The sequence below is a fragment of the Tachypleus tridentatus genome, chromosome 12, assembly GCF_004210375.1.
Source record: "Tachypleus tridentatus isolate NWPU-2018 chromosome 12, ASM421037v1, whole genome shotgun sequence".
Classification (NCBI taxonomy): Eukaryota; Metazoa; Arthropoda; class Merostomata; order Xiphosura; family Limulidae; genus Tachypleus; species Tachypleus tridentatus.
Window position 1 is genome coordinate 22,743,152 of NC_134836.1, and position 24,217 is coordinate 22,767,368.

Below are 24,217 nucleotides of genomic sequence, written 5' to 3' on the forward strand. Positions count from 1 at the left end.
TCTTTCCAGTGCGATGAACAGATACGTCAGCCAGTAGTACATAAATGAAGTGGTCCGGCATGGCCAGGTGGTTAGGGTGTTCGACTCGTAATCTGAGGGTCGCGAGTTCAAATCGCACCAAACATTCTCGCCCTTTCAGCCATGGGAGCGTTATAATGTAACGGCCAATCCCACTATTCGTTGGTAGAAGAGTAGCCCAAGAATTGGTAGTGGGTGGTGATGACTAACTGCCTTCCCTCTAGTCTTACAATATTAATTATGAACAGCTAGAACAGATAGCCCTGGTGTAGCTATGAGTGAAAATAAAGAAACAAACACAACCAAATAACAAACAGCCATAATTGATGCAATACTTGTTACAGCTCATTTAATGTCCTTAACCTTCCTGTTAAGCCATCATAAGTCCTTCGTCTGTCAAGTTTCTTGTTTGAAAACGACGTTGCGACCAGCACGTACATGTACGTTGATGACTGTTTTATTTTGTTAGAAAAAAAACATTGAATTTAGAAGAAAAGAAACGCTCAAAATATTTCACGATTGTAATAATTATATTATGTTGTAAGGATACATTTAGATGTAGAATAAACCAAAGCAAGTTAAACGAATGAAAACTAGAGACTAGTTATTAGAACTGTTTGTAGTTTTTATAATATAAACATATATCGAAAGAACTTTCTTTATATTTGCTCATTGATTTTTGTGACTTCATATTAATACAACTTCAACTGTACCCAAGATACATTAAACATGCTACATAACTTATAATTATTAATTTTATTTTGTTGTCTTTTCACTGTCGTGTTAATAATACAACTATAATGTAACTATATAATGCAACTATACAATATAATTATATAATGTAACTATACAATATAACTATATAATGTAACTATACAATATAACTATATAATGTAACTATACAATATAATTATATAATGTAACTATACAATATAATTATATAATGTAACTATACAATATAACTATATAATGTAACTATACAATATAACTAAATAATGTAACTATACAATATAACTAAATAATGTAACTATACAATATAACTATATAATGTAACTATACAATATAACTATATAATGTAACTATACAATGTAACTATACAATATAACTATAATATAACTATATTTGCTCGAATTTTACTATTTTTTTTATTTTTCCTATTTTACAAATTAGTGTCTTCCGTTGGGTTAGCAATAAGATTACGGACTTGCAACACTAAAATATGGGGTTTGAATTCCTACTGCGGACAGAGAGCACATAACCCATTACTTAGCTTTGCATTAAAAATAGAAACATATTTGGCTCCCTTTACACATCGACAGGTGGATTAAGGCGTTCGACTCGTAATCCGAGCGTCGCGGATTCGAATCCCGGTCGCACAAAACATGCTCATTGTAATGTGACGGTCAATCCCACTATTCGTTGGTAAAAGAGTAGCCCGAGAGTTGGCGGTGGGTGGTGATGACTAGCTGATATTTCTATAATATAATCAAGAAAGAGAAGTGAATCTTGCAACGACGATAATAAAAAGTAATTATTTTACTGAAAAGTAACCACGTCGCTTTGCCTTTGTTACCATTTATATCTATTCGAATAGATAAGTGTATAACAGTAATTACATTTAAAAAAATCATTCCTATAAACACTTTCGTATCTCTTTTTTTTACGTTTATTTTTCTAACCGATTGTGGGTGGAATAAAGAACTGAGTGAAATATCTTCTTCTAATAAATAAGCTAAAGTTCTGATTTATACAAACAGAACGTTTTTATAAAACTCTGTATTTGAACAAAAAACAAAAGAAATGCGGTCTTTTTTACTGACAAGACTTCTTATCTCATAATATTTTAATTTAACAAGAAACGTTCTGTCATGAATATGAATTACGAGAAGAAAAGACGCCAACTCCATGCTTTTCAAATGTTGTTGTTTTTTCCCTTTGCTGTTGAAAATTCATATATTTTGAATTTTTAGAATGAAAATTAATGACGTCATAAAACATTTTTTATTATCTTACAAAGTCTTCTTTCTGAATGTTTCTCTACTATGCAAAGACCATTAGAGCGCAATCTCAACCTTAGAGAATGAAAAATGCAGATATATAGGGAAAATGTGTTATTTACAGAGACTGGTTGTGATAGGGCTATTCTAGACAGATACAGATTTTGTTTTTAATATCTTTATTACAAATATAAGATTGCAGGTCCGGATCCCCGTCATGCCAAACATGCTCGTCCTTTCAACAGTGGGAACGTTATAAAGTGATGATCAATCCCACTATTTGTTTGTAAAAGAGTAGCCCAAGAGCTGGCGGTGAGTGGTGATGACTAGCTGCCTTCCCTCTAGTCTTACACTGCTAAATTAGGGACGGCTAGCACAGATATCCCTGGTGCAGCTTTGTGCGAAATTCATAACAAACAAACAAATGTGAGATTTCTTATAATTCATTTTCCCTTTCGTATTTGGCTTTTATTTTCCCACTTATTTACCGCTTTATTTATTTCTTTTTAATTCCAGCAAAAACCAGTACAAATAGCGTCCAAGTGGTTTGTTTTAATGTTTAGGAGTTTTTATTGTTTTCATAAGAGACACCAATACACATGGTACGCCAAAAGAAGGGAAAACAAACATTAAAATATCACAGAAGAAATAGCATTGATAATGACGTTCTAATAAACTTAATTACAGTTTGTACTTGTACGGTGTATAGAGAAATAGAAAATAAAAAGCTGTGACGTAGTAAGTGATTATGACGTTGAAACATTATTTTCAATTTTACAGAAGAGTTAGTAAAAGAGACTGGTAATGGTATTGCAAGCTTCGGAGTTGTATGGTAAACGTTTGGGCTTCATTATATAACAAGCCACTAAATTACGAAATAATATACAAGTAACAATAATGCAAAACTTGTTGGTTTAATGTTGATTTTGTAGTTGTCTTGTTATTCTTGAAAGTTATTACCTTATTAGATCATTCAATCATTTAAAAATTAAAGGTAAACCATGGTGGTCCAGTTCCTCAATGAAAATTAAACAGTACTTGATATGGAGATAGGTTTACATCGTATGTGTTTTTTTTTGCTTTTCGGTGGGTCCCTGATGGTTATGGACTTGAAAACCTGAAGTCAAAGATTCCTCACGGTGGATATAGTGCAGATATCCTATTGTGTAACTATGCATTAAAAAACAATAACATTGGAATGTTTTTTGTTCCGAAAGAAAAATATTGAAGCTTCAGTTTTTATACTTCTGCTTGTGTGGGTCGAAAGTGGTTTCGTGTAACGGGCACCGACTGGGAGTTCGAAGATTCTGAGTTTCCACTCTATTACCGGAAATCTCAGTTCGAATTTTGAAGTCGTGGTTGTGCAAAAAGAGTAACAGTCAAATCCCACTATTTGCTCAGACAATAGTAGCCTGAGAGTTTATTTTGGTTGTTTAAATTTCGCGCAAAGCTACACGAGGACCATCTGCGCTAGCCGTCCCTAATTTAGTAGCGTAAGACTAGAGAGAAAGCAGCTAGTCATTAGCTCCCACCGCCATCTCTTGGGCTACTCTTTGACCAACGAATGGTGGAATTGACTATCACACTATAACATCCCCCACGGCTGTAAAGGCGAGCATGTTTGGTGTGATGGGGATTTGAACCCGCGACCCTCAGATTACGAGCCAAGCGCCTTCTCCACCTGACCATGCCGGGCAACCTTAGGGTTGGTCGAAGATACTGTCAGATTATTTGCTTTCCTTGTGGTCCTTCATTTAAAACCTAACTACAGAAATGCTTATGTTATTTTCTTTTCTAAAACGTTTGAAATACTATTTTTGATTTGTTAACTATGCAACTTACCCCTCTTTTTTATGTTTGCTGCCCACACAAAGTTACTCGGGGGCTTTCTTTTGAAGTGGTATTACAGAATGATTGTTTAAACTTCGTTCAAAGCTGCACGAGGGCTAGCTGCGCTAGCCGTTCCTAATTTAGCAGTGTGAGATTAGAGGAAAGGCAGTTAGTCATCACGGTTGAAAGGGCGAACATGTTTTTTGCGATGGGGATTCGAACTCGCGACCCTCAGATTACAAGTCGAGTGCCTTAAAAACCTGGCCATGCCGAGCCGTAAGAAAGAGCACTTGTTATTGTTGTAATTAAGCACAAAGCTATACAATGGGCTATCTGTGCTCTGCCAATCATGGATATCGAAACCCGGTATTTAGTGTTCTAAGTCCACAGACATACCGCTGTGCCATTGGGGAGGGGATGGTGACAGAAAGAAGAAAAGCAGTGAACACCACCGAAGTTTGGGATACACTTGTCAGTTCTAAAAGTGGAATATTGCTGATAATGTTATAATTTTCCCACAATCGCAAAATGTCATTTTTTTCTCTAACGGCAACGGGGCGAAAGTTATGAAACCTCAGGTATAAAGCCAGGTACAATAGCCGCTGGGCCACAAACGGCCCTACCTAGGTTTGAGCTAATTGGCTGATGAAAACAGTTGTGGCCCTACCTAGGTTTGAGCTAATTGGCTGATGAAAACAGTTTAACACGTAGAAATATTTGTTTTGAAGGTCATGAAAAATGAAACATTCGTAATTATTTTGGGAGGGGTTGGCATAACCTGATGATTAGGGCGCTTGGCTGACATTCTGAGGATCGCGGATTCGAATCCCTGTCACACTAAACATCCTCGCACTTTTAGCTATACGGACGTTATAATATTCTGGTCAATTCCACTATTCGTTGATAAGAGATTACTCCAAGAGTACGTTATCGCTGCTAAATTAGGGACATCTAACGCAGATAGCAGTCGTGTAGTTTTGCGCAAAATTCAAAACAACCTAACCCGAGTGATCACCTTCAAAACAACCTAACTCGAGTGATCACCTTCAAAACAACCTAACTCGAGTGATCACCTTCAAAACAACCTAACTCGAGTGATCACCTTCAAAACAACCTAACTCGAGTGATCACCTTCAAAACAACCTAACCCGAGTGATCACCTTCAAAACAACCTAACCCGAGTGATCACCTTCAAAACAACCTAACCTGAGTGATCACCTTCAAAACAACCTAACTCGAGTGATCACCTTCAAAACAACCTAACTCGAGTGATCACCTTCAAAACAACCTAACCCGAGTGATCAACTTCAAAACAACCTAACCTGAGTGATCACCTTCAAAACATTCTTCAAACACAGATATGACATTTTTTAGAAACAAGTTAACGAGTTTGTTACAAAATACAGAAAAACAGATCAAATCCAAGAAATATTACTAGAAGAGGCACTCAGCTATTGTTTTGTCACTTAAAAGATATATTTAATATATCATTCAAAATAGGATATGTCCCGGCCTCTTGTAAAGAAGCTAATATACTCATTTTACGTAAGGAGGAAAAAACTAATGGACAAAATAGACAGTTACTAACTATTCAGCCTGACTAGCTTCGTAAGAAAAATTCTATGACGTAAGCAATAGGTTAAATACAATTATGGAAATATCCGACAAATTATCCATAATCCAAAATTAATTCCGGAAATCTAGACAAACGTAGTATGATTATTAGAAACAGTAGTAGATAGCTTCTACAAAAAAAAATAAGACTGTTGAATGCTTCCTCGATATTGAGGAAACGTTCGACACTGTATGGCATTATGGCATCAGGTCTGCATTTCTGAAATGGAACTACCTCATGGTACTATTTGCTGGTTGTCCAACTTTCTGAAAGATAGAAGCCATTGAGAGTGGTTTATCCCAGCGGCAGGTGTCTCGTAGAGATGGGGGCTTAGTGCAATACGTTTCATTGTATATCTCATTAACATGCCCCAAAATGATCCTAATGAAGAATTTGACTCACAATTCACAGAGGATATGGTAATTTGGAAAAGCTCTCCAACTCCGTAATAGCAACAACTAATTTACAATCGCAACTAAGAGAACAGAAGTAATTACCAGAAATACAGACTTAAACGTACCAAAAACACAACTACTTCAATTTACGAAATCAATTAAAATGTCAAAGTATTACCTAATGCTATATCTACAAAGAACACACCTTTAGAATGCTACATCAACTAAGTTCTTAGGAATCACATATGATTCCAAACTAAATCGAAACAGAATGCAAGAATAGCATCAGAAATACAGACTTAAACGTACCAGTACCAAAACTACTTCAATTTACAAAATCAACTAAAATTTCAAAACATCGTTAATTCTACATTTGAATGGAATGCACCCCCAGAATACCACATTAATTAAATTTCTAGGGAACATATAAGTTTTCAAATTAAACTGATATAAACATATAAAAGATATAACAAACAAAACATGCAAACGCATTAATTATGTCACGAGTGTGTCAGGACGAAGAAAAGATAGTTAGTGAAACACATTCTGAAACTCTACACAACACGTTATACTAGCTCTGGAACATGCAGGCCCAGCTTGATACAATATATCACAAATCAAAAATAAAAACAGAATGCAAACCATTTAAAACGAAATGCTTATTGTTTTGTGTATGTCTGTGTTTTTTTCTCGTAGCAAAGCCACATCGGGCTATTTGCTGAGCTCACCGAGGGGAATCGAATCCCTGATTTTAGCGTTGTAAATCCGTAGACTTGCCGCTGTACTAGCGGGGGGCTAACACTTACTGCAGCATACTGCTTACTAAGAAGTGGATCACCAAAATGACTACATAGATATCCAAACGTTTCAGACTCCAATATACGATGGCCCGGCATGGCCAAGTGGGTTAAGGCGTTCGACTCGTAATCCGACGGTCGCGGGTTTGGATCCCCGTCAAATCAAACATGCTCGCCCTTTCAGTTGTGGGGCCCTTATAACGTGACGGTCAATCCCACTATTCATTGGTAAAAGAGTAGCCCAAGAGTTGGCGGTGAATGGCGGTGGTAACTAGCTGCCTTCCCTCTAGTCTTACACTGCTAAATTAGGGACGGCTAGCGCAGATAGCCCTCGAGTAGCTTTGCGCGAAATTAAAAAAACAACAAACAAACCATTATATGACAGGGAGCCCCAAATGGCACTACTCTAGAAACTGGGTTTTAATACCCGTGGTAGGCTAAGAATGGTTGATAGGATTATAACACACCTTTTATTATCTTGCATGTAAAGAACAAATATATATTATCAAAAAACAGAGAGTAAAAGGGGTAAGCATTATCCTGTAACAAGCATGTTAAGCTCTGTGGATAAATGGAGAGTGATAACTCATTGTAAAGATAAAATTTGACATCAATACTTTTAGCAAGATTATCATTTTAAAAGTGATTTGTTAGAACATGTACATGTGCAGATCAAAGAACGGTGCAAGAATGAAAATATGCATTAAAATGTAAGTTTTTTGGTTATAACAAACTGAAAAATATACGACTAAATTTTGACAATTTATACAACACAGGTGAGGAAATAATTATTCGCATACTTTTTAATTCTAGCACAGCGACTCATAAAACAACGACTCCGCGTGTTTATTTTTCAAGTACGAACGTTCAGCTCGTAGCTAAGTTATCTCTTGATCGATTTGAGATCGAATTACGGTTTTGAAATCAGAAAGTCAAGCCTTTCGATAGATGTATTTCACAACAACCAAGGTCTCATGGATTACTCTTCTCTAATCCTGCCTAAAAGAATTTCAAGTGCCGTGGCTGTTGAGTATTCCTTTTTGTTTTATCTAGTTTTTTTTTGTTTTGTCATAGTGCAGGGACATTGTGTGACAGAAATATCGGTGTCGTCTAATTAACACGGTCTGGTTACCTTTATCGGTTTTAGGAAAGGAAATATTTGCAGTTTGAACATTAATCTTACTTTTGTGTTCTATATTGTTAGCTAGTTTTGTTCTTTGTTCAGTGTAAAAATATTAAGTTCATATTTGGAAAGAAACAAAATAACAAAGAAAAATATGTAATACCATATATAACATTATAAATAACTATGAATAATTTTATTGTAAGATATATAAATATGTCGAGATACATTGTCGAAGATATATCGAAGCAATGAGAAAGTCGCACCACGATCTTTGTTTCTGCATTATAAAACAATTTTGAATGCGTTTCTTACGATTTGTTTGTTTGTTGCTTTTCTTGAATTTTCGCAAAGCTACACACGGGATATCTGCGCTAGCCGGCCCTAATTTAGTAATGTAAGACTAGAGGGAAGGTAGCTAGTCACCCTACTCACTGCCAATTCTTAGGCTACTCTGTTACCATCGAATAGTGAGATTGAGTGTCACATTATAACGCTCCCACAGCTGGAAAGGCGAGTATGTTTGCTGGGAAGGGTTTCGAACCCTCGACCATCAGATTACGAGTCGAACGCCTTAACCTCCTGACCATGCTGGGCCACGTAGATATCTGTGTCAACCACAAACAAGTTAATTGAAAGTTACATCTTTTAATGGACCTTCTTTGGTCATTTACTGTTGTAAGATTTTGTTTGTTTTAAGAATTTTGCCCAAAGCTAAACGAGAATTATCTATTCTAGCCATTCCTAATTTAACAGTGTACGACTACAGGGAAGGCACCACCCACCGACACCTCTTGGGCTACATTTTTTACAAATGAAGAGTAGAATTTACCGTTACATTATAACATTTCCAAGGCTGAAAGAGCGAGCTTGTTAGTTGTGACAAGGGCTCGAACTCGCAACCCTCAGAGTCGAGCATCCTAACCACTCAGCCATGCCTGCCGGGCCCTTTAGTTACTATAATGCAAATGAAAACATTTATCAAATGTCTCTGAAACAATGAGAAAGTCGCACCACGTATTTAGTACTACATAACGAAATAGTTTCTGATGTTTTAGTCCCGAAACTGCAAGTGAAAACTCCCATTAAATGTCTCTCAGACAAGGGCCAGCATAGCCAGGTGGTTAAAGCGCTCGACTTGTTATCTGAGGGTCGCGGGTTTGAATCCCCGTCGCACCACACATACTTGTCCTTTTAGCCGTGGGGGCATTATAATGTCACAGTCAATCCCACTATTCGTTGTTAAAAGAGTAGCTCGAGAGTTTTCGGTGGATGGTGATGACTAGCTGTCTTCCCTCTAGTCTTACACTTAAATTAGGGACGGCTAGCGTAGGTAGCTCCATGTAGCTTTGCGCGAAATTAAAAAACAAACAAACTCGGACAATGAAAAAGTCACGTCATAACGTCGGGTTCTATAGTAATGACTTGAAACGTTACACATCAAATATTTTTGCAAGTATAATTTGAATCAGATTAAGTTTTACAGCGTACATACCATAAAATTAGAATTAATTTTTAAATCTCATTTCCAGAAATATGTTTTTATAGAAACTTTTAGAAATGCTAATGAGTGTAAGATTTTGTATTTCAGAAGGTAAGTATGGTAAGATGGTTTTGTTTTTTATTTTTGAATTTCGCGCAGAGCTACACGAGGGCTATCTGCGCTAACCTTCCCTAATTTAGCAGCGTAAAACTAGAGGGAAGGCAGCTAATCATCACCGCCTACCGCCAACTCTTGGGCTACTCTTTTACCAACGAATAGTGGGATTGACCGTCATATTATAACGTCCCCACTGCTGAAAGGCGATCATGTTTGTTGTGATGGGGATCCGAACCCGCGACCCTCGGATTACGAGCCGAGTGCCTTAACCACCTAGCCACGCTGGGCCAAGGTAAGATGGAAAGTGACTTACTGGATAAACATTCACTGTTTGCTATATTAAAAGCTTCAATATAAAAAATGAATTTGGAATTATGCATTTTCGTGCTTTGCTTCTGTTAACATATATGTATAATGAAAATGCATTTGGGGTCCATATGTCTTTTTCTTTAATTTCGAAATTTCACGTAAAATCAACGGTTTTTATTTCAAGTTCTTTCAAATATGGTCACATTCTAGAACTTAAAATTACAGTTGTTATTGAAATTGTATTTACTTTTCATTTTCATTTACTTTCTCTAAAATGTCAGAGAAATTCAAACTTTTTAAAACTATTATGACTAGAATTTTACTTTATGACTCACTAGAATAAAAAAATAAAAATAAAAACGTACTTTCAAAACGCTAACATCGATGCACGTTCAATCCTATATATAACGTTTATAAAATTAATACACTGTTCTTGGAAACTATATTCTAGTTGAAAGTGTAGAGTCTTCAAGGCTATGTGAAACCTCGTTTCTCTCACAACATACCTTTGACATAAAACAATCTCATTAGATTTCTCTGACGAAGTATTTCCTCAATTGCAACGAACGCGTGTGTGTCAAGAAACCTTGACAGATTACTTTCGATCCGAGAACCGTGTTTTCATTCCATACAAGCGTATGTTTATGTTTCAAATTAAGTCATAAAAATTCGTATCAAAACTCTTGACAGTAGTCCTATTAAAATCAAACAAACACCTTCAGTTTATCTGGAAGTGATTAGAAATCCAGGCACTTATATTATACGTAGAGTCAGGTGAACAACTTGGTTCGGCGCTTTTACAGAGTAGTCTAGCTAACACTACAAGTAGGAACTTAACTTCTGAAGACAAAAAAAAATAACAGAAAATCCAGCATTGTAATTAAAAGTAAACAAAGTTAAAAATAGTATACGTACTATCTGTGTTTGCTTTTTGTGATTAGGTTTCAAATAATACAGTCACGTATATATACACTAGCTGAAATACTTTTCAACTGACGGGGTATGTTTTAAACTTAAATTATACGATCTAAGTTTAACAACAACCATATATTTCAAAGTAATAACTTAAACATAAACTTTACTCAAATTTTTAAATTATAATAAAGCTTCTTCATAAACAACATTGGCAGTTTACTTTCCACCTACCAACAAATAAAGATTTTCAGGTCATCCCTCCCTTGAACACCCACATCTGATTAACTCTGGGAATACCATGGCTGTTTGAGAAACAATCCAGCATCTTTCATACTCTGGATCTTGAATCCGTTTAGAATATTTAACATTGTGGCCAGGTGGTTAAGGTGCTCGACACTTAACTTGAAGGTCGTGGGTTCGAATCCCCCTCACACCACATCTGCTCCTCCTTTCATAGGTAAGTGACGGTCAATCCCACTATTCGTTGATAAAATAGTATCCCAAGGTTTTGTGGTGGGTGGCGATGACTAACCGCCTTCCCCCTAGTCGTGACCTCCTAAATTAGGGTCGGCTGGAAAACAAATAAACATTGTCTAAAGCACTAATCTGGATTGTTAGAGATTGACTCAATAGAATTGGAGTAATTAACTAACAGACTTTACAAAATATAAATAAGGTTACGTTCAGTTTGGACACCCCTTGGAAAATATTTCGTAGTTCATAATGTTTACATACAAGTTGTGGTTGAGATTAAAAAGGAAAAAAAAGTTAACACAAAGATGTAACGCTTTTCTAACAACTAAATCTATGTGTAACGGATAACCAAGGTAATACAATTTCCCGATCTTATTATAATGTTTCCTTAGCAAATGCCGAGAAATAATAAAGGAAAACCTATGTAAATTACTTTAGTGACTGTATAAAGGAAGTAAGTATAATTTATTACAATTGTATTTTAACTAACATAGAATATAAGAACGAAGACTATCCTGGAGAAAAGGTTTCTATCGATATATATTCCTGGTTAAGAAGAGAGAGAAAGCATGCCTGGTTGAACGTTGTTCCATTACAGGCTGAAGCAGTAAACAATTAATGTTTAAAGCCACTGGTGAACGGATCAGGATCTTAAAGGTTACCAAGAATTTAAGAAATATAAAAAGAAATGTGGGATAATTTCTGAATGAATTAAACAATAATAATGTCTATATATTGCTTGTTTATTGTTGAATTAAACAATAATAATGTATATATATTGTTTGTTTATTGTTGAATTAAACAATAATAATGTATATATACTGTTTGTTTATTTTTGAATTTTGCCCAAAGCTACACCAGGGCTAGTTACGCTAGCCGTTCCTAATGTAGTGCCCCGAGGGTCGCGGGTTCGAATCTCCGCCACACCAGACATGCTCGGCCTTTCAGGTGTGGGGGCGTTATAATGTTACGATCACTAACGCTAACTCTTGGGTAGTGATGACTAGCTGCCTTCCCTCTAGTCTTACACTGCTAAATGGACCTTCTTTGGTTAATTACTGTTGTAAGAGTTTTTATGATATCAGATATCTCCGAAACAATGAGAAAGTCGCACCAAAGTATTTATTTCTTCATTACGAAACAGGTTTAAATGTGTTATTTACGATTTGTTTGTTTGTTATTTTTCTTGAATTTCGCGCAAAGCTCTTACACGGGATATCTGCGCTAGCCATCCCTAATTTAATAGTGTAAGATTATAGAGAAAGCAGCTAGTTATCACCACCCACCGCTAACTCTTGGATTACTCTTTTAACAACTAATAGTTGGATTGACTGTGACATTATAATGCCCCCACGGCTGAGAGGGCGAGAATGTTTGGTATGACGAGGGTTCGAACCCTCGACCCTCAGATTATAATTCGAGCGTCTTAACCACCTGATAATCCCAGGCCATGGTTATATCTATGTCGACTACAGACAAATTTTGGTGGATATTATTATATTATATTTGTGAACTAAAACGGTAATAATCTTGCTTCAACTCCTGCAAACAAAAAGAAAAATTGAAGTAAGAATAAAACATATTTCTCTATCTACTTTATGTATGTTTATGCTTATTGGCATCCTGCTTGGCGCAATTAGAATTTTATGCACTTGTTTCTGTTGTTATGATTGGTGTTAAAATACTCAGAAAAATGCTTTCAAATACAAATGCTTAGCTTGGTTGTTAGAAAGGAACATTAACTTAATGTTTATGTGAGACTACTTGTCCGTAGTCTATGTACCCAATGACCGATGAGGTTATCTCACAATCTCGCGAAAAGTAAAAAAAATATTTTAAAGCTTTTGTCAGACTTTTCATGCAAAGCTGTACAAGAACTACCTCCATATAGCTGTCCCCAATTTGAACGAAGTTATTAGATGAAAGGCAAATGTTCAACACCACCAAACGCCAACTCTTAAGTTACTCATGTAAGAAGGTAATGTTGTGCGTGGGATATTATATCATAAAACGACCTCAAGGGTGTGTCTGTTATTAAAGTTGTATTTCTTAGAACACGACGAGGAAGAAAACAAATTTTTGTTCAAAATTAATTCTTTTTCAGTTGATGTAGATTGGAATGTTTTTCTCTTTGTTCACGGCTATCATCATCAAGTCAGTTTTTTAACGTCAATCATGCAGTTCAAATTTTAGTTGTTGTTTTTACATCACAGTACTTACCTCCCTTAGTTATGAGAAGTAAATATAAACCTCATAGTCTCTACAAGTTACTGTGGAAATGTGGATCCTATTTTTTGTTTCTTTTTTTAATTTCGCCCAAAGCTAAATGAAGGCTTTCTACTCTAGCCGTTCCTAATTTATCAGTGTACGACTACAGGGAAGGCACCACCCATCGATATCTGTTAGGCTACTTTTTTTTTACAAATGAATAGTATATAACATGCTGAAAAACCGAGCATTTTTGATGTAACGAGGGGTTCGAATCGACGACCCTCATATTACGAGTCGAGCACCCAAACTACCTGGTCGTGTCGATCCCAGCTATATTATAATAAGTCGATATTCGAGTAGGAGCATTTTATGACGTCTATATCCGGATAGAAGCACCGTGAGTGAGTATTCAATGTTATATGTGTGAGTATCCGGATACAAGTACCACACGTACCATTAACAGGATAAGAAATACTGTAATTTGTTAGTAACCAGTATATTATAGAAATACATTGATGACATTCTGTCGTATGCTAATGTTCGGATATCAAATTCTTGACTTGCCTTGTTGAAACTACTGTGACATGTCAATAGGTGGAAATAAAAGCCATTGCGGTATATAAATACCCAATATATATATATATATATCAGCATATTAAATTAATATATTATGCTTAGTTCGTTATAAATAAATTTTAAAATATCAGAGTAACTTGGTTTGGTATAGGTACTTTATGTTTACATTGTGCTTTCTATAGATATAGGTGGCGGTTTGACTTTATTGAAAACTGTATTTCTCAAATATGAGTCTGAGAGTTTCTCTCTTTATATCTATTCTTTCAGATGAATCGACCCTTTCAGAAGAAGCCAGTGAATAGTGAAAGCAAGAATGGTAAGTAACGTTTTTCTTATTATTGTTATTCTTTAACCGATGGCGCCCAAGTCTAAGGACATGTGCTTTTTTGTCCATTAAGTGGTTGTATAAATGGACTATTTTGTACATCTACTACACGTTCGGCCGTTTTCGAAGATTGTTTTTATATAGCTAACATTGTTCCCTCACTATACAACATCTATACAACTGTTTATTATTCTGTACAATATCGACATACAAAACAATGCTATTGTAAAGACATAAATAAGTATATGAACATATGACAAATAAAAACACATTATCTCAACGACTATTGTAAACGCAATACACTAACACCCCAATTTTATTTACACAAACACGCGAGTTCTGTTGACGAACACCCATAAATAAAAAACATTACCCTGACGTCTATTTTGGGCGCAATACATAAACATCCACAATTTATTTTTACACCAGCATATGACAATTGTGTAACTCAAGCATATTACGTTACACGCAACTTGTAAACCTAAAGCTATAATAAGGAACAAGCGTATTTTTATTATTATTATCCGAGTCCTCAATATTTTCAATTTATACTTTTCAACCACGTGATGTTTCATTAAACACATCTATATCATTCTTCATGTTTATTCTTAGAATTTTCTCTTTAAAAAACAACACAACATGCTCGCGTCCATAAACAAAAGTAAATTAACTAAATGTCACCAACGTTAGTAACGCTGATTTGTTTACTGTCATGTCATCCTTTAAGTAATGTCCGATTTTAAGTTCAGAAAAAGAGAAAAGATTTGAAATGCTTTTAATGTTATTTAATCAATAATATATGTTCCATTATTATTAATTACTTCCTGCCAACGAGTCATAAACTTCTGAATGTCACTTCCAAAAAATTATTGGGGTTTGTAGGAAAAGAATGTACAGAGGGTAGTTTTGACATCTTCATGTGTTCCAAGCTGTTTTCCATCAAGATAGTTCTGCAAACTTCGGAATTGATGATAATCAGATGGGGCAAGGCCTGGAGAATAAGGAGGATGTGGAAGTTTTCCCAGTCTAGCTCTTCAATCTTTGCAGATGTGATCCTTGTTGTATGGGGCCGTGCATTATCCTGGTGTAACACAACACCTTTGCAATTGATCAAAACAGGCCTCTTTTCTTTCAGTGCAACATTCAAGAGCTCTAACTGTTGACAGTAGAAGTCTGATGTAATCGTTACATTGAGTGGCAGCAACTCAAAGTGGATCACACCAACAATATCCCACCAAACGCTTAACAAGACTTTCCTTGGGTGGAGGTCCATTTTGGGCTGCGAACCTGCAATAAGCTATTGTCTGCAGCGCTTAACATTTTTATAAAATATCTATTTTCCATCTTCAGTCACTGATCTGTCCAAAAAGGTAAGTTACGTTCACCAGAGTGTAGAGAAGTGCAAATGTCCACTCTTGCTCTGAGGTTGGCTTTTGTCAAATCACGGGGGACCCATTTTCCAAGTTTTGACACATTTCCAATCTGTTGCAGATGACGTTGAACTGTTGAATGGGTTGAATTAAGCTACTGTGCTAGTTCTTTGGCTGTTATAGCACAATCATCATGAAGTGCAGCCAGCAGTAAATCATCATTAAACTCAACAGGATGACCTGAACGTAGCGCATCATTTATGCTGTAGTCACCTGATCTGAACTTCTGAAACCACCTTTGATATTTTCTTTCACAAAGAGACTCCATACCATAAACACCTTGAATGTTTCGTGTAGTTTCTGCTGCACTATTGTGTTTATTGTGTTTTTTAAACTCATAAAACATTATATGCCTAATGTGCTCCTCAGACACATCCATTTTCATAAAGGTTTATTTGATTAATGATATGAAAAAGTAGAGTTTCTTTTATTTGTCTGAACATTTTTATGCATGTCCTACTACATATTTTAGTCATTAAAACGTTCCACAAAGACAGAAATGATAATGCCCTTTCTGTATTAAATTTTCGGACGTTACTTATAGGATGACCTGATAGATTATATTATTTTGACAATGAAACGCATTACCGTATATATATATATATATACAGCCCTCAATGGCAACAGGTTCCCGGATAACATGATGGAGAAGAAAATTATGGAAAACAACTATATCCCCTCCTGTGTCAAAGGTCTCTATCTTAAACATATGGAATATACGTAAATAGCATAAAGATAGAACAGTATTAACAAGCCGTAATACAATTGCAATTATTACACAATAAATTACCTAAGGATCCAATAAAGAGTAAAAACATCATTTAGAAAATTCCTTGCGAATTTGAACTCCGACATATTGAAGTCACTAAAATACCAACAAAAGGTTGAATTCACGAAGATAATATACACAAAAGTGTTTGTAATACTGATCTGTGTGCAATAGTTCACACTGTCAAAGAAGAAACCTAAAAAATAAAATGCAATATGAAGCAAACACGAGAAAAGTAGAAATTAAAGAAGCCTTCTTCATACGTCTAACAGATAACCAGATAAACTTGGCACACATCTTTAATGCAATCATATAAGCTAGTTGATTAACTCATCAATTGGAAGTATGTCAGAAGACTGTTTCTTTGTTGAGTTTTCGCACAAACCCATACAAGAGCCATCTGCGTCAGACGTCCCTAATTTTAAAGTGAATTTCAATTTTAATGAAGCCAGTCAATCGTTACCGTCTACCGCCAACTATTTGGCTATTTTAGGCATATTTAATAGTGTAACCTGATCATTACTTTTATAACGCGGAGTGCGATATAGTTTGTTTTGGGGCAGTAATGTGGCACGAACCACAGAACATCAACTTCACTGACTTGCATGCTAAACACTGGGTTGCGTCTTTTTCAGGACCCACGTCAGCAGATTAGTAACCAAAATGTTAGAAACACCAAATTAGCAATATGTTTTTAGTCATTTGGAAGAAATAGTAAATTACCATAATTTAGGCCTATATGATAACCGTGACAAAGAATACAGTGAAGATAAAAACAAAAATTGAGCAGTAGTGAATCTCTTATAATCGGCAATGATAACTCGCTTTTAATAATAGAAAATTGTGGCATTCATATACTGAAACTTTGCAAAAACCTGCAATGTGGTGATTTCAGTATAACGAATGTTTCCACGGGATATTCTACACGATGATGGCTTCAATATTAATAAGTTTTCTTTATAATGCTTTACACAATGATGATTCCAGTTTAACAAAGGTTCCTTTATAATAAACTACGTGATGATGGTTCTAGTATTACTTATTTCTTGTTTATTTGTTTGTAATTAATCACAAAGCTACACAATGGACTATTTGTGCTCTGCTCACCACAGTTATCGAAACCCGATTCCTGACGTTGTTAAGTCCATAGATATACCACTCTGCCACTGGAAAGAGGGAGCACAAATTTCTTTTTTTTATTACGATAGTGGTTTCAATATAATGGAGATGTATTTCTACTAATCTACGTGATAATGGTTCCAATATAATGAATATTCTTCATAATAATCTACGTCAAAATGGATCCGATATGATGAAGAGTTCTTTATGATATTCTACGAGATAGTGGCTCCAATATAATGAAGATTCTTTATTATAATATTCTACACGGTAGTTGCTCCAATGTAATAAAGATGTATTTCTACTAATCTACGTGATAATGGCTCCAATATAATGAAGACTTCTTCATAATTATATATATGGTAGTGGCTCCAATATTATGAAGATTCTTTATAATAATAGTGTTTCCATTATAATGAAGACTACTTTGTATTAATCTACGCTGATGACTACATGGTGGTAGTTTCTGTAAAATGAAAAACCTTATATAGCGACTTGCGGTAGAGATTCATGCAGGATAATATACGTGTAGTTAGTTATACGTTTTTCCAGACATATAAAAACAAAGTTCCTTGAAGAACATTTCTACAGCACCTTGCTGAGTTATGGGAAGTTAGTAGTGCTATGGTATATTACATTCCTATTTTGAATACCTGTAATTCATGAATTACAAATTACCAGAGACTTAGAATGAGGTTTGAATCTTTTATGAAAATGCGATATTTTATTAACATTTTTCAGTTGTCATTGGAAGTCCGAGAAATGTTCATTTTTGGAAAAAAAAATATTATTTTCACTCAGGGAATGATTGTAAGTTACATGTATATATTTTTTAATTTCCTTACAATTTGCTTGTTTGAAAAGTTTTGTTAAAAGTTTTAATGAACTTGTCCCCCCCCCTCCAGTGGCACAGAAATATGTCTACGAACTTACGATGTTGAAAACCGAGCTTCGATACTCGTGGTTGGCTGAGCACAGCCCACTGTGTAGCTTTGTGCTTAATTCCAAATAAACAAAATTCAAGGAACTTTTCTCGTCTCAACTAATTAAAGTTTTTCGTGCAGTACATCGCGAAATAAATAACTTATTCAAAGTAGTGAAATGAAGATTTCCGAGGCTTATTTAGAGAAAATCGAAAATGTATTAGTGGTATAATATATAGTTATTTGTCGAAGTTGCTTTAATTTTCACACAGATAAACTTCTTAACATCAAGTGTTGTAACGTGTTTCTTTTAACCTTTTATTTTCTAATAATATTTTCTCTCCTTATTTTAACACTAGTTTTAATGAAAAAAATAGCTTAACTGTTCTTGTGCTTTCCAACACCGACTCATTAAAGCTTTGTTTCCACAACACAATTTTCAAGTGGCTTAAGTACAATTCTGTCATGTTGCTGTCAAGTTAATAAAATAACTCTTCTGGTGACAATATTAAGAAAGAATAACTTATGTGCGACTCTGACACTCTAGCAGATTGAACGTAAAGATGTACTCACTTTATATTAAGAAGCAGTCTGCCAAATCCTGGAAACGTTTCACAGCCCATCAGCTTGTCAAGAAGGTCACTAGACCGTGAAATTCAGAGAGCGAAGGCGGTGAGATTGGCGGCTTAACCAACCAGATGAGAACCTGCTATCTGGCCCATTGACTACCGCCTCTTAGCAGGTCTGGGGAGGGAAAGAGTCTTGATTCGTGTTTAGATGGTAAAACGCTTCAATGGATACTCTCGCACTGTTTCTTTCGAAAACTGACGTGGTAACAAATATAACTCTCGATGAAAAGTCTATAGGATCACTAAATAAATCTTTGAAATGACCATTTAAAATTAAACTTACTATTTCTAAATTATCTGAGAAACTATCGCGTTACAGCAAATATATATATATATTTCGGTTTCTCCCAAACACTATTCAAAAATTTCTGTGTAAAGAAACCTTCGAACCTCCACACTTAGCAATATAACATTAAAAGAACTTGTTTTGTATTGCACATTGTATTGCACAGGTAACAAACCTGTCTTTGCTATTTAACACATATCCAGTTGCTTCAATTTTGTAGTTAAACACTCTTAGTTCCAGGTAACAATCTAAACAAGCCACGCAGTTATTAATGTTAACTCCTCTACTGAACAGTGTAACTTCTAAATGACTAACAGTTTATAACTTACCAAGATGTAGTTCACAAAAACACATTTGTGTGCACTACAGAGACCTAATTAAGTAAGAAATTCATAAGAGGACATTTTCCTGTGTTTTATAATACGTACTATAGCAAGTTAAACAGAAGTTCCTCCATTAATTAATTAGTGTTGTAACTCAGAACGCATTTGATTTTTGTCGTTTCTGGAGCATTTGCAAAGTGCTACATCAACACCCATTTCAACAGATTTTAATACTATTTCCTAAAAAACTAAATGACGGTATGAATGTTTTTTTTCCTCTTTCTATCTATTAAAACTCTCGGTGGACTCAGTAGATGTGGCTTTGCTATAAGAAAACACATACACACACACACACACACACACACACATAGTGTCACTGAAATGCGCCTGATATTTGTTATAACTGTTTTATATTATTTATTGGAATTGTTTTCATAAGGATAATGTTGAAATAGTCACGCTTTTGATCTGATGTCAAGTATTCTTCAAACTGTAAATATCTGACACTACACCTAACCTGAGGGTCTCAGGTTTGAATTCCCGCCCCATCAATTTTTCTCGCTTTCAACAGTGGATGCGTTATAATGTGACGGTCAATCTCCCTATTCGTTTGCAAAAAAGTATCCCAAAAGTTAGCGGCGGGTGGTGATAACTACTCGCCTTCCCTTGTGTCTTACACTGCTAAAGTAGGGACGGCTTTAGCAGATAGCCCTCGTGTAGCTTTGCGCGATATTCAAAACAAACTCAATCAGGATCAATAAGACAGTCTCTAATTAAAATAATTTTTTTTTTGCTATTGATTTCTCAACTTGTTGCTTTCAGTAATTTTGTTTCCGGTGGGATCTGAGATAACGGTAAGTCTTTGAATTTACACTACTAAAATCAGGAGTTCGATTTCCTTCCTAACCAGGATCAATAAAAAGTCTCTAATAGCAAGTAATTTATTTACTGTATTTATTGATTGATTTCTCAAATTATTCTTTTGAGCGATTTTTGTCTCCGATGGGATCTGGGACACCAGTAAGTCTTCGGATCTACAATGTTAAAATAAGGAGTTCGATTTACTTTGGTGGACACAGCAGATGGCCCGATGTGGCTTTGTGATTTTTGTACAACGGACTGTCTGTACGCGACCTACTGCGAGGAACTGGACCCCAGATTTTATCAATGTAAACCCAAAAAATTAACGTTTATTGCGAGTAATTTAAGTGTTAGCTCAGTCATGCTTTAAATCCAAGTGTGAAAGTCCTTCTCTTATCTTCTGCGTAGCAATCGTATGTTTACTTATTATTATTCGTTCGTTTCATAATTTTGCACGAATTTATACAAAATCTGCCTGATAATAACCGTCTATACTTTTTTTCCAACAAAGGGTTGTGAGCTATGAATCCTCGGATTCACACCAGACATACTAATCACTAAGTTATGCACGCCCCTACTTCAAATGTATTTTGTTAGCAATAACAAACACTTTTTGTGACGCCATTTGAAAATAATTATGACTTACAATCGGGAATTAATATTCGAGATCAACCTAAAACTGGTAACACAGATGTATGAAATATGTTTTTTCTATTTTGATCTATAAACTGTATAATTACTTCTTCGAAGAAAGGGAGGTTTGTTTTTTTAAGTCTTGTATTATTGAAGAATTTTGAGTTTAAAATAACATATAGTGTGGGTAAGATACGTCATAGTTATCAAAAAAACAAAAAACCAAAAATAACAGGAGCGTGCCTTTTATTCTGCTGTTTTGTTGGTTTTTATTTGATGCGAAAAGCGCTGTATCTGCCTATGTAATTTCTACATTATTTTCGTATTATTTGTTTTATCACAAACGGGCGCATGTTGGCCTTTTAAATTTCGTAGCTGACGATCTTGGTTCGAATCCGTGTGACAAAACAAAATATTACACGTACTTTAAGCTGTAGGGATGTTCTAAGAGTGACAGTCAATCCCTTAGCGTAGATGGTAAGTGGTAGAGAATTGCTGATTTGGAGGCTACATTTAATCTGTTCAATAGTTTAAAATGAGGGACGGCAGCTAACTGCCATAGCAATTTTGCAAACATAATTTTTATAAACAATGAACTTTTAAGAATTGGGAGATTTTCACTTTACAGGAAATTTTTTACTCAAACGACGTGTTTTTTTTAGTTATTAGCAATTTCATTCGTGGATCTCTATCTTTTTTCTGCAACTTTCGGCTTCCAAGCAATATTTCAGAACCACGTTTTAGTTCTTCTGCCGATCTGTTATCCAAATAATCACAGCAATTAATTAGACGTCCACGATTCTTCAAATGAAATACACTGGTATTTTTGTCATGGCATTCTTTTTGTACTCCCCGTTGGGGATAAATCTACATAATGAACTCTCCCTCTATCACTTAGCCGTTCATCGCCTCCACCAGCTCTTATTCCAGACAGATTACTGATGGATCGCACATTCAAGTCGCGTTGGTATCAAGTTTTATAATGAAAGCTCCAACAAAGGAAGATATAAAGTTACTTCATATTCCAGAATCAACTTTCTTCTGCAAGTAATATACATATATGAAAGCTATTCTTATTATACCTTCCCAATGTGTGTTTTTTATCGATCTGCTCTATTAGTAAAGAGTTGTTCTAGTAATATATCATCGCTTAAAAACCACATTCACAAGATAAAAGTAATGTAACAACTCGGACATTATGCTTTTTTTACACCAGTTATTATTTCCACTTTATGATCAGTGTTTCCAAAGTGAAAGTCGCGCACCCAAACTAGGGAGCGTAAAGCTGTTTTATGGGGGGTCAACCACAAAGATGCTGAATTAAGTTGAATTCCAAGTAAACAACAGGCCGATAAAAAATATGGTTAGTTAACTGAATGATATAGTATGTCGGAAGGATATGTTGTTCTTTATACTGCGCCACCGTTTTTTAGTTACCAAGCTAAAGTAGTAGCAAGGTAGGGGAATAACTACGTCATGTTGGTCGCAAGACTCGAGAGAGTGCTGACTGACTGTGCTCACACTTAACCACCAAAACGAAAGCGTAAGACAGGTTAGTCTACATTTGCTCTACTTTTTGAGTTCATAACAGCGGTTATAGGTTGGGAAGGGGAGCTCAAACGTTTTTATGGAGATCGAGGGATCCTTGGATTAAAGAGTTTGAGAACCTCTATCCTAGATTTCTAGGATGTTTGTGGGACAAACAACGTATAAAATAAAGAGTAATAATTTCAAAGGTCAGGAACATTTCAAAGAGCTGTAAGTCTTATTATAAACTTAACTCTTGACGTCTTGTGATTCATATGTGTACTAATATACAAGTACACTTGAGTAGATTCTATGCTATATTCAAATACATTTCTATGAGTAATGAGAAAATATCTTTGCAAATTAAAGTTATTAGATTATTTGCAATTTCGGATACGTGTTACTCAATCCAATTGCATCACATTAAGGATTAGCTGTCATTAATTTTGATAACCTTAAGGAGGAAAGTTACTCATGTATAATATCTTTCTTTACGGATCCAAATGTCGAGATTGACTGTCACTTTTATAACGCGTCCAATTCTGAAAGTTAACTGTCTGTAGAAACCTGCTTCGACCTGGAACCATTTGATGCGCAGCCTTGGTTATCAACAGTTAAGTCACGCCAGGCTTCTGTCTATCGTGAATTATGCTTCTATTTTTTCTTCCTATCCGCAATATAAATCAACAGTTTCACCCAACGGAAATTTTATCACATAAGTCGAAAGCTGTTTGTTCGAAGAGCTAGTGTACATCAATCACAGACTAACTGGTTAGTTTCCTTAAAAACTATGACGAACGAAGTACGTGAAGTGAATTATACCAATAATATCAGTTGTACGCTACAATGAACAATCTTAAGGTGTTTTTAGTAGTTTTAACAAGGCAGTGAAACTTCTGTGGATGAAACACATTAAGCATCTCTATCCTCTTTATTCGGTATAATTTTATTAAGCCTTTAAATAAAAGCTCTTTTTTTTCTACCCCAGGAGAAAAGGAACTCGTTGACTAAAGATAAGGTTTAACTTGATAGAAGTTTCTAGACATTCAGTTTGCCGCTGTTGTAACTACCACTTCATGTGAACAAAGGTTTTTTTATCAGTGGATTAATTCATTTCTTTTAATAATATAAAACTTCCTAAACCATTTCAAAACACTACTTAATTTTATCTGACATTGAAAATATCTTACAATAAACTACATTTATATCTTAACATAAATTGCGTATTATTTTCGACGAAATCGCGTGTGGGTTTGTAAAATCAACATAGTTTATACGAAATTGAACAACAACGCTGTTATGAGCAAGTTGGTATTACTTTCGGCATAAACGTTAAGTATATGTGTACCTGTAATTATATTGTTAGAACGACTAAAGTATGAGTCATGCATGCTTTCTTCGAGAATTTACAACGACAAAATTTAATGTCGTAATGCGATAATATAAAACTGAGTATCACAATTTATGTTGTTGTCGAACCTTTCGTTTTAATATATATCATAATCAATATATTGGAATTTCCTAAGAAACGT

The 24,217-nt window shown here is 35.2% G+C and overlaps 1 protein-coding gene and 1 long non-coding RNA gene across 5 annotated transcripts in view; one reads left to right on the plus strand and one right to left on the minus strand.

The window, feature by feature from the left end:
* The window catches only part of LOC143235166 (CUGBP Elav-like family member 2), a 115,457-nt gene that overhangs the window by 16,666 nt on the left and 74,574 nt on the right, over nt 1–24,217 (plus strand). For all 4 annotated transcript variants that reach the window (XM_076473058.1, XM_076473057.1, XM_076473055.1 and 1 more), the window contains exon 2: nt 14,128–14,176. In XM_076473058.1, the coding sequence (XP_076329173.1) occupies nt 14,128–14,176 (49 nt within the window). The remainder of the gene's footprint in view (nt 1–14,127; nt 14,177–24,217) is intronic.
* LOC143235167 (uncharacterized) overlaps nt 10,834–24,217 on the minus strand; it is a 30,891-nt gene continuing 17,507 nt past the window's right edge. The window contains exons 3-4 of the long non-coding RNA XR_013018955.1: nt 19,000–19,250; nt 10,834–11,170 (exon numbers count right to left, since the gene is read on the minus strand). This is a non-coding gene — a long non-coding RNA (uncharacterized LOC143235167). The remainder of the gene's footprint in view (nt 11,171–18,999; nt 19,251–24,217) is intronic.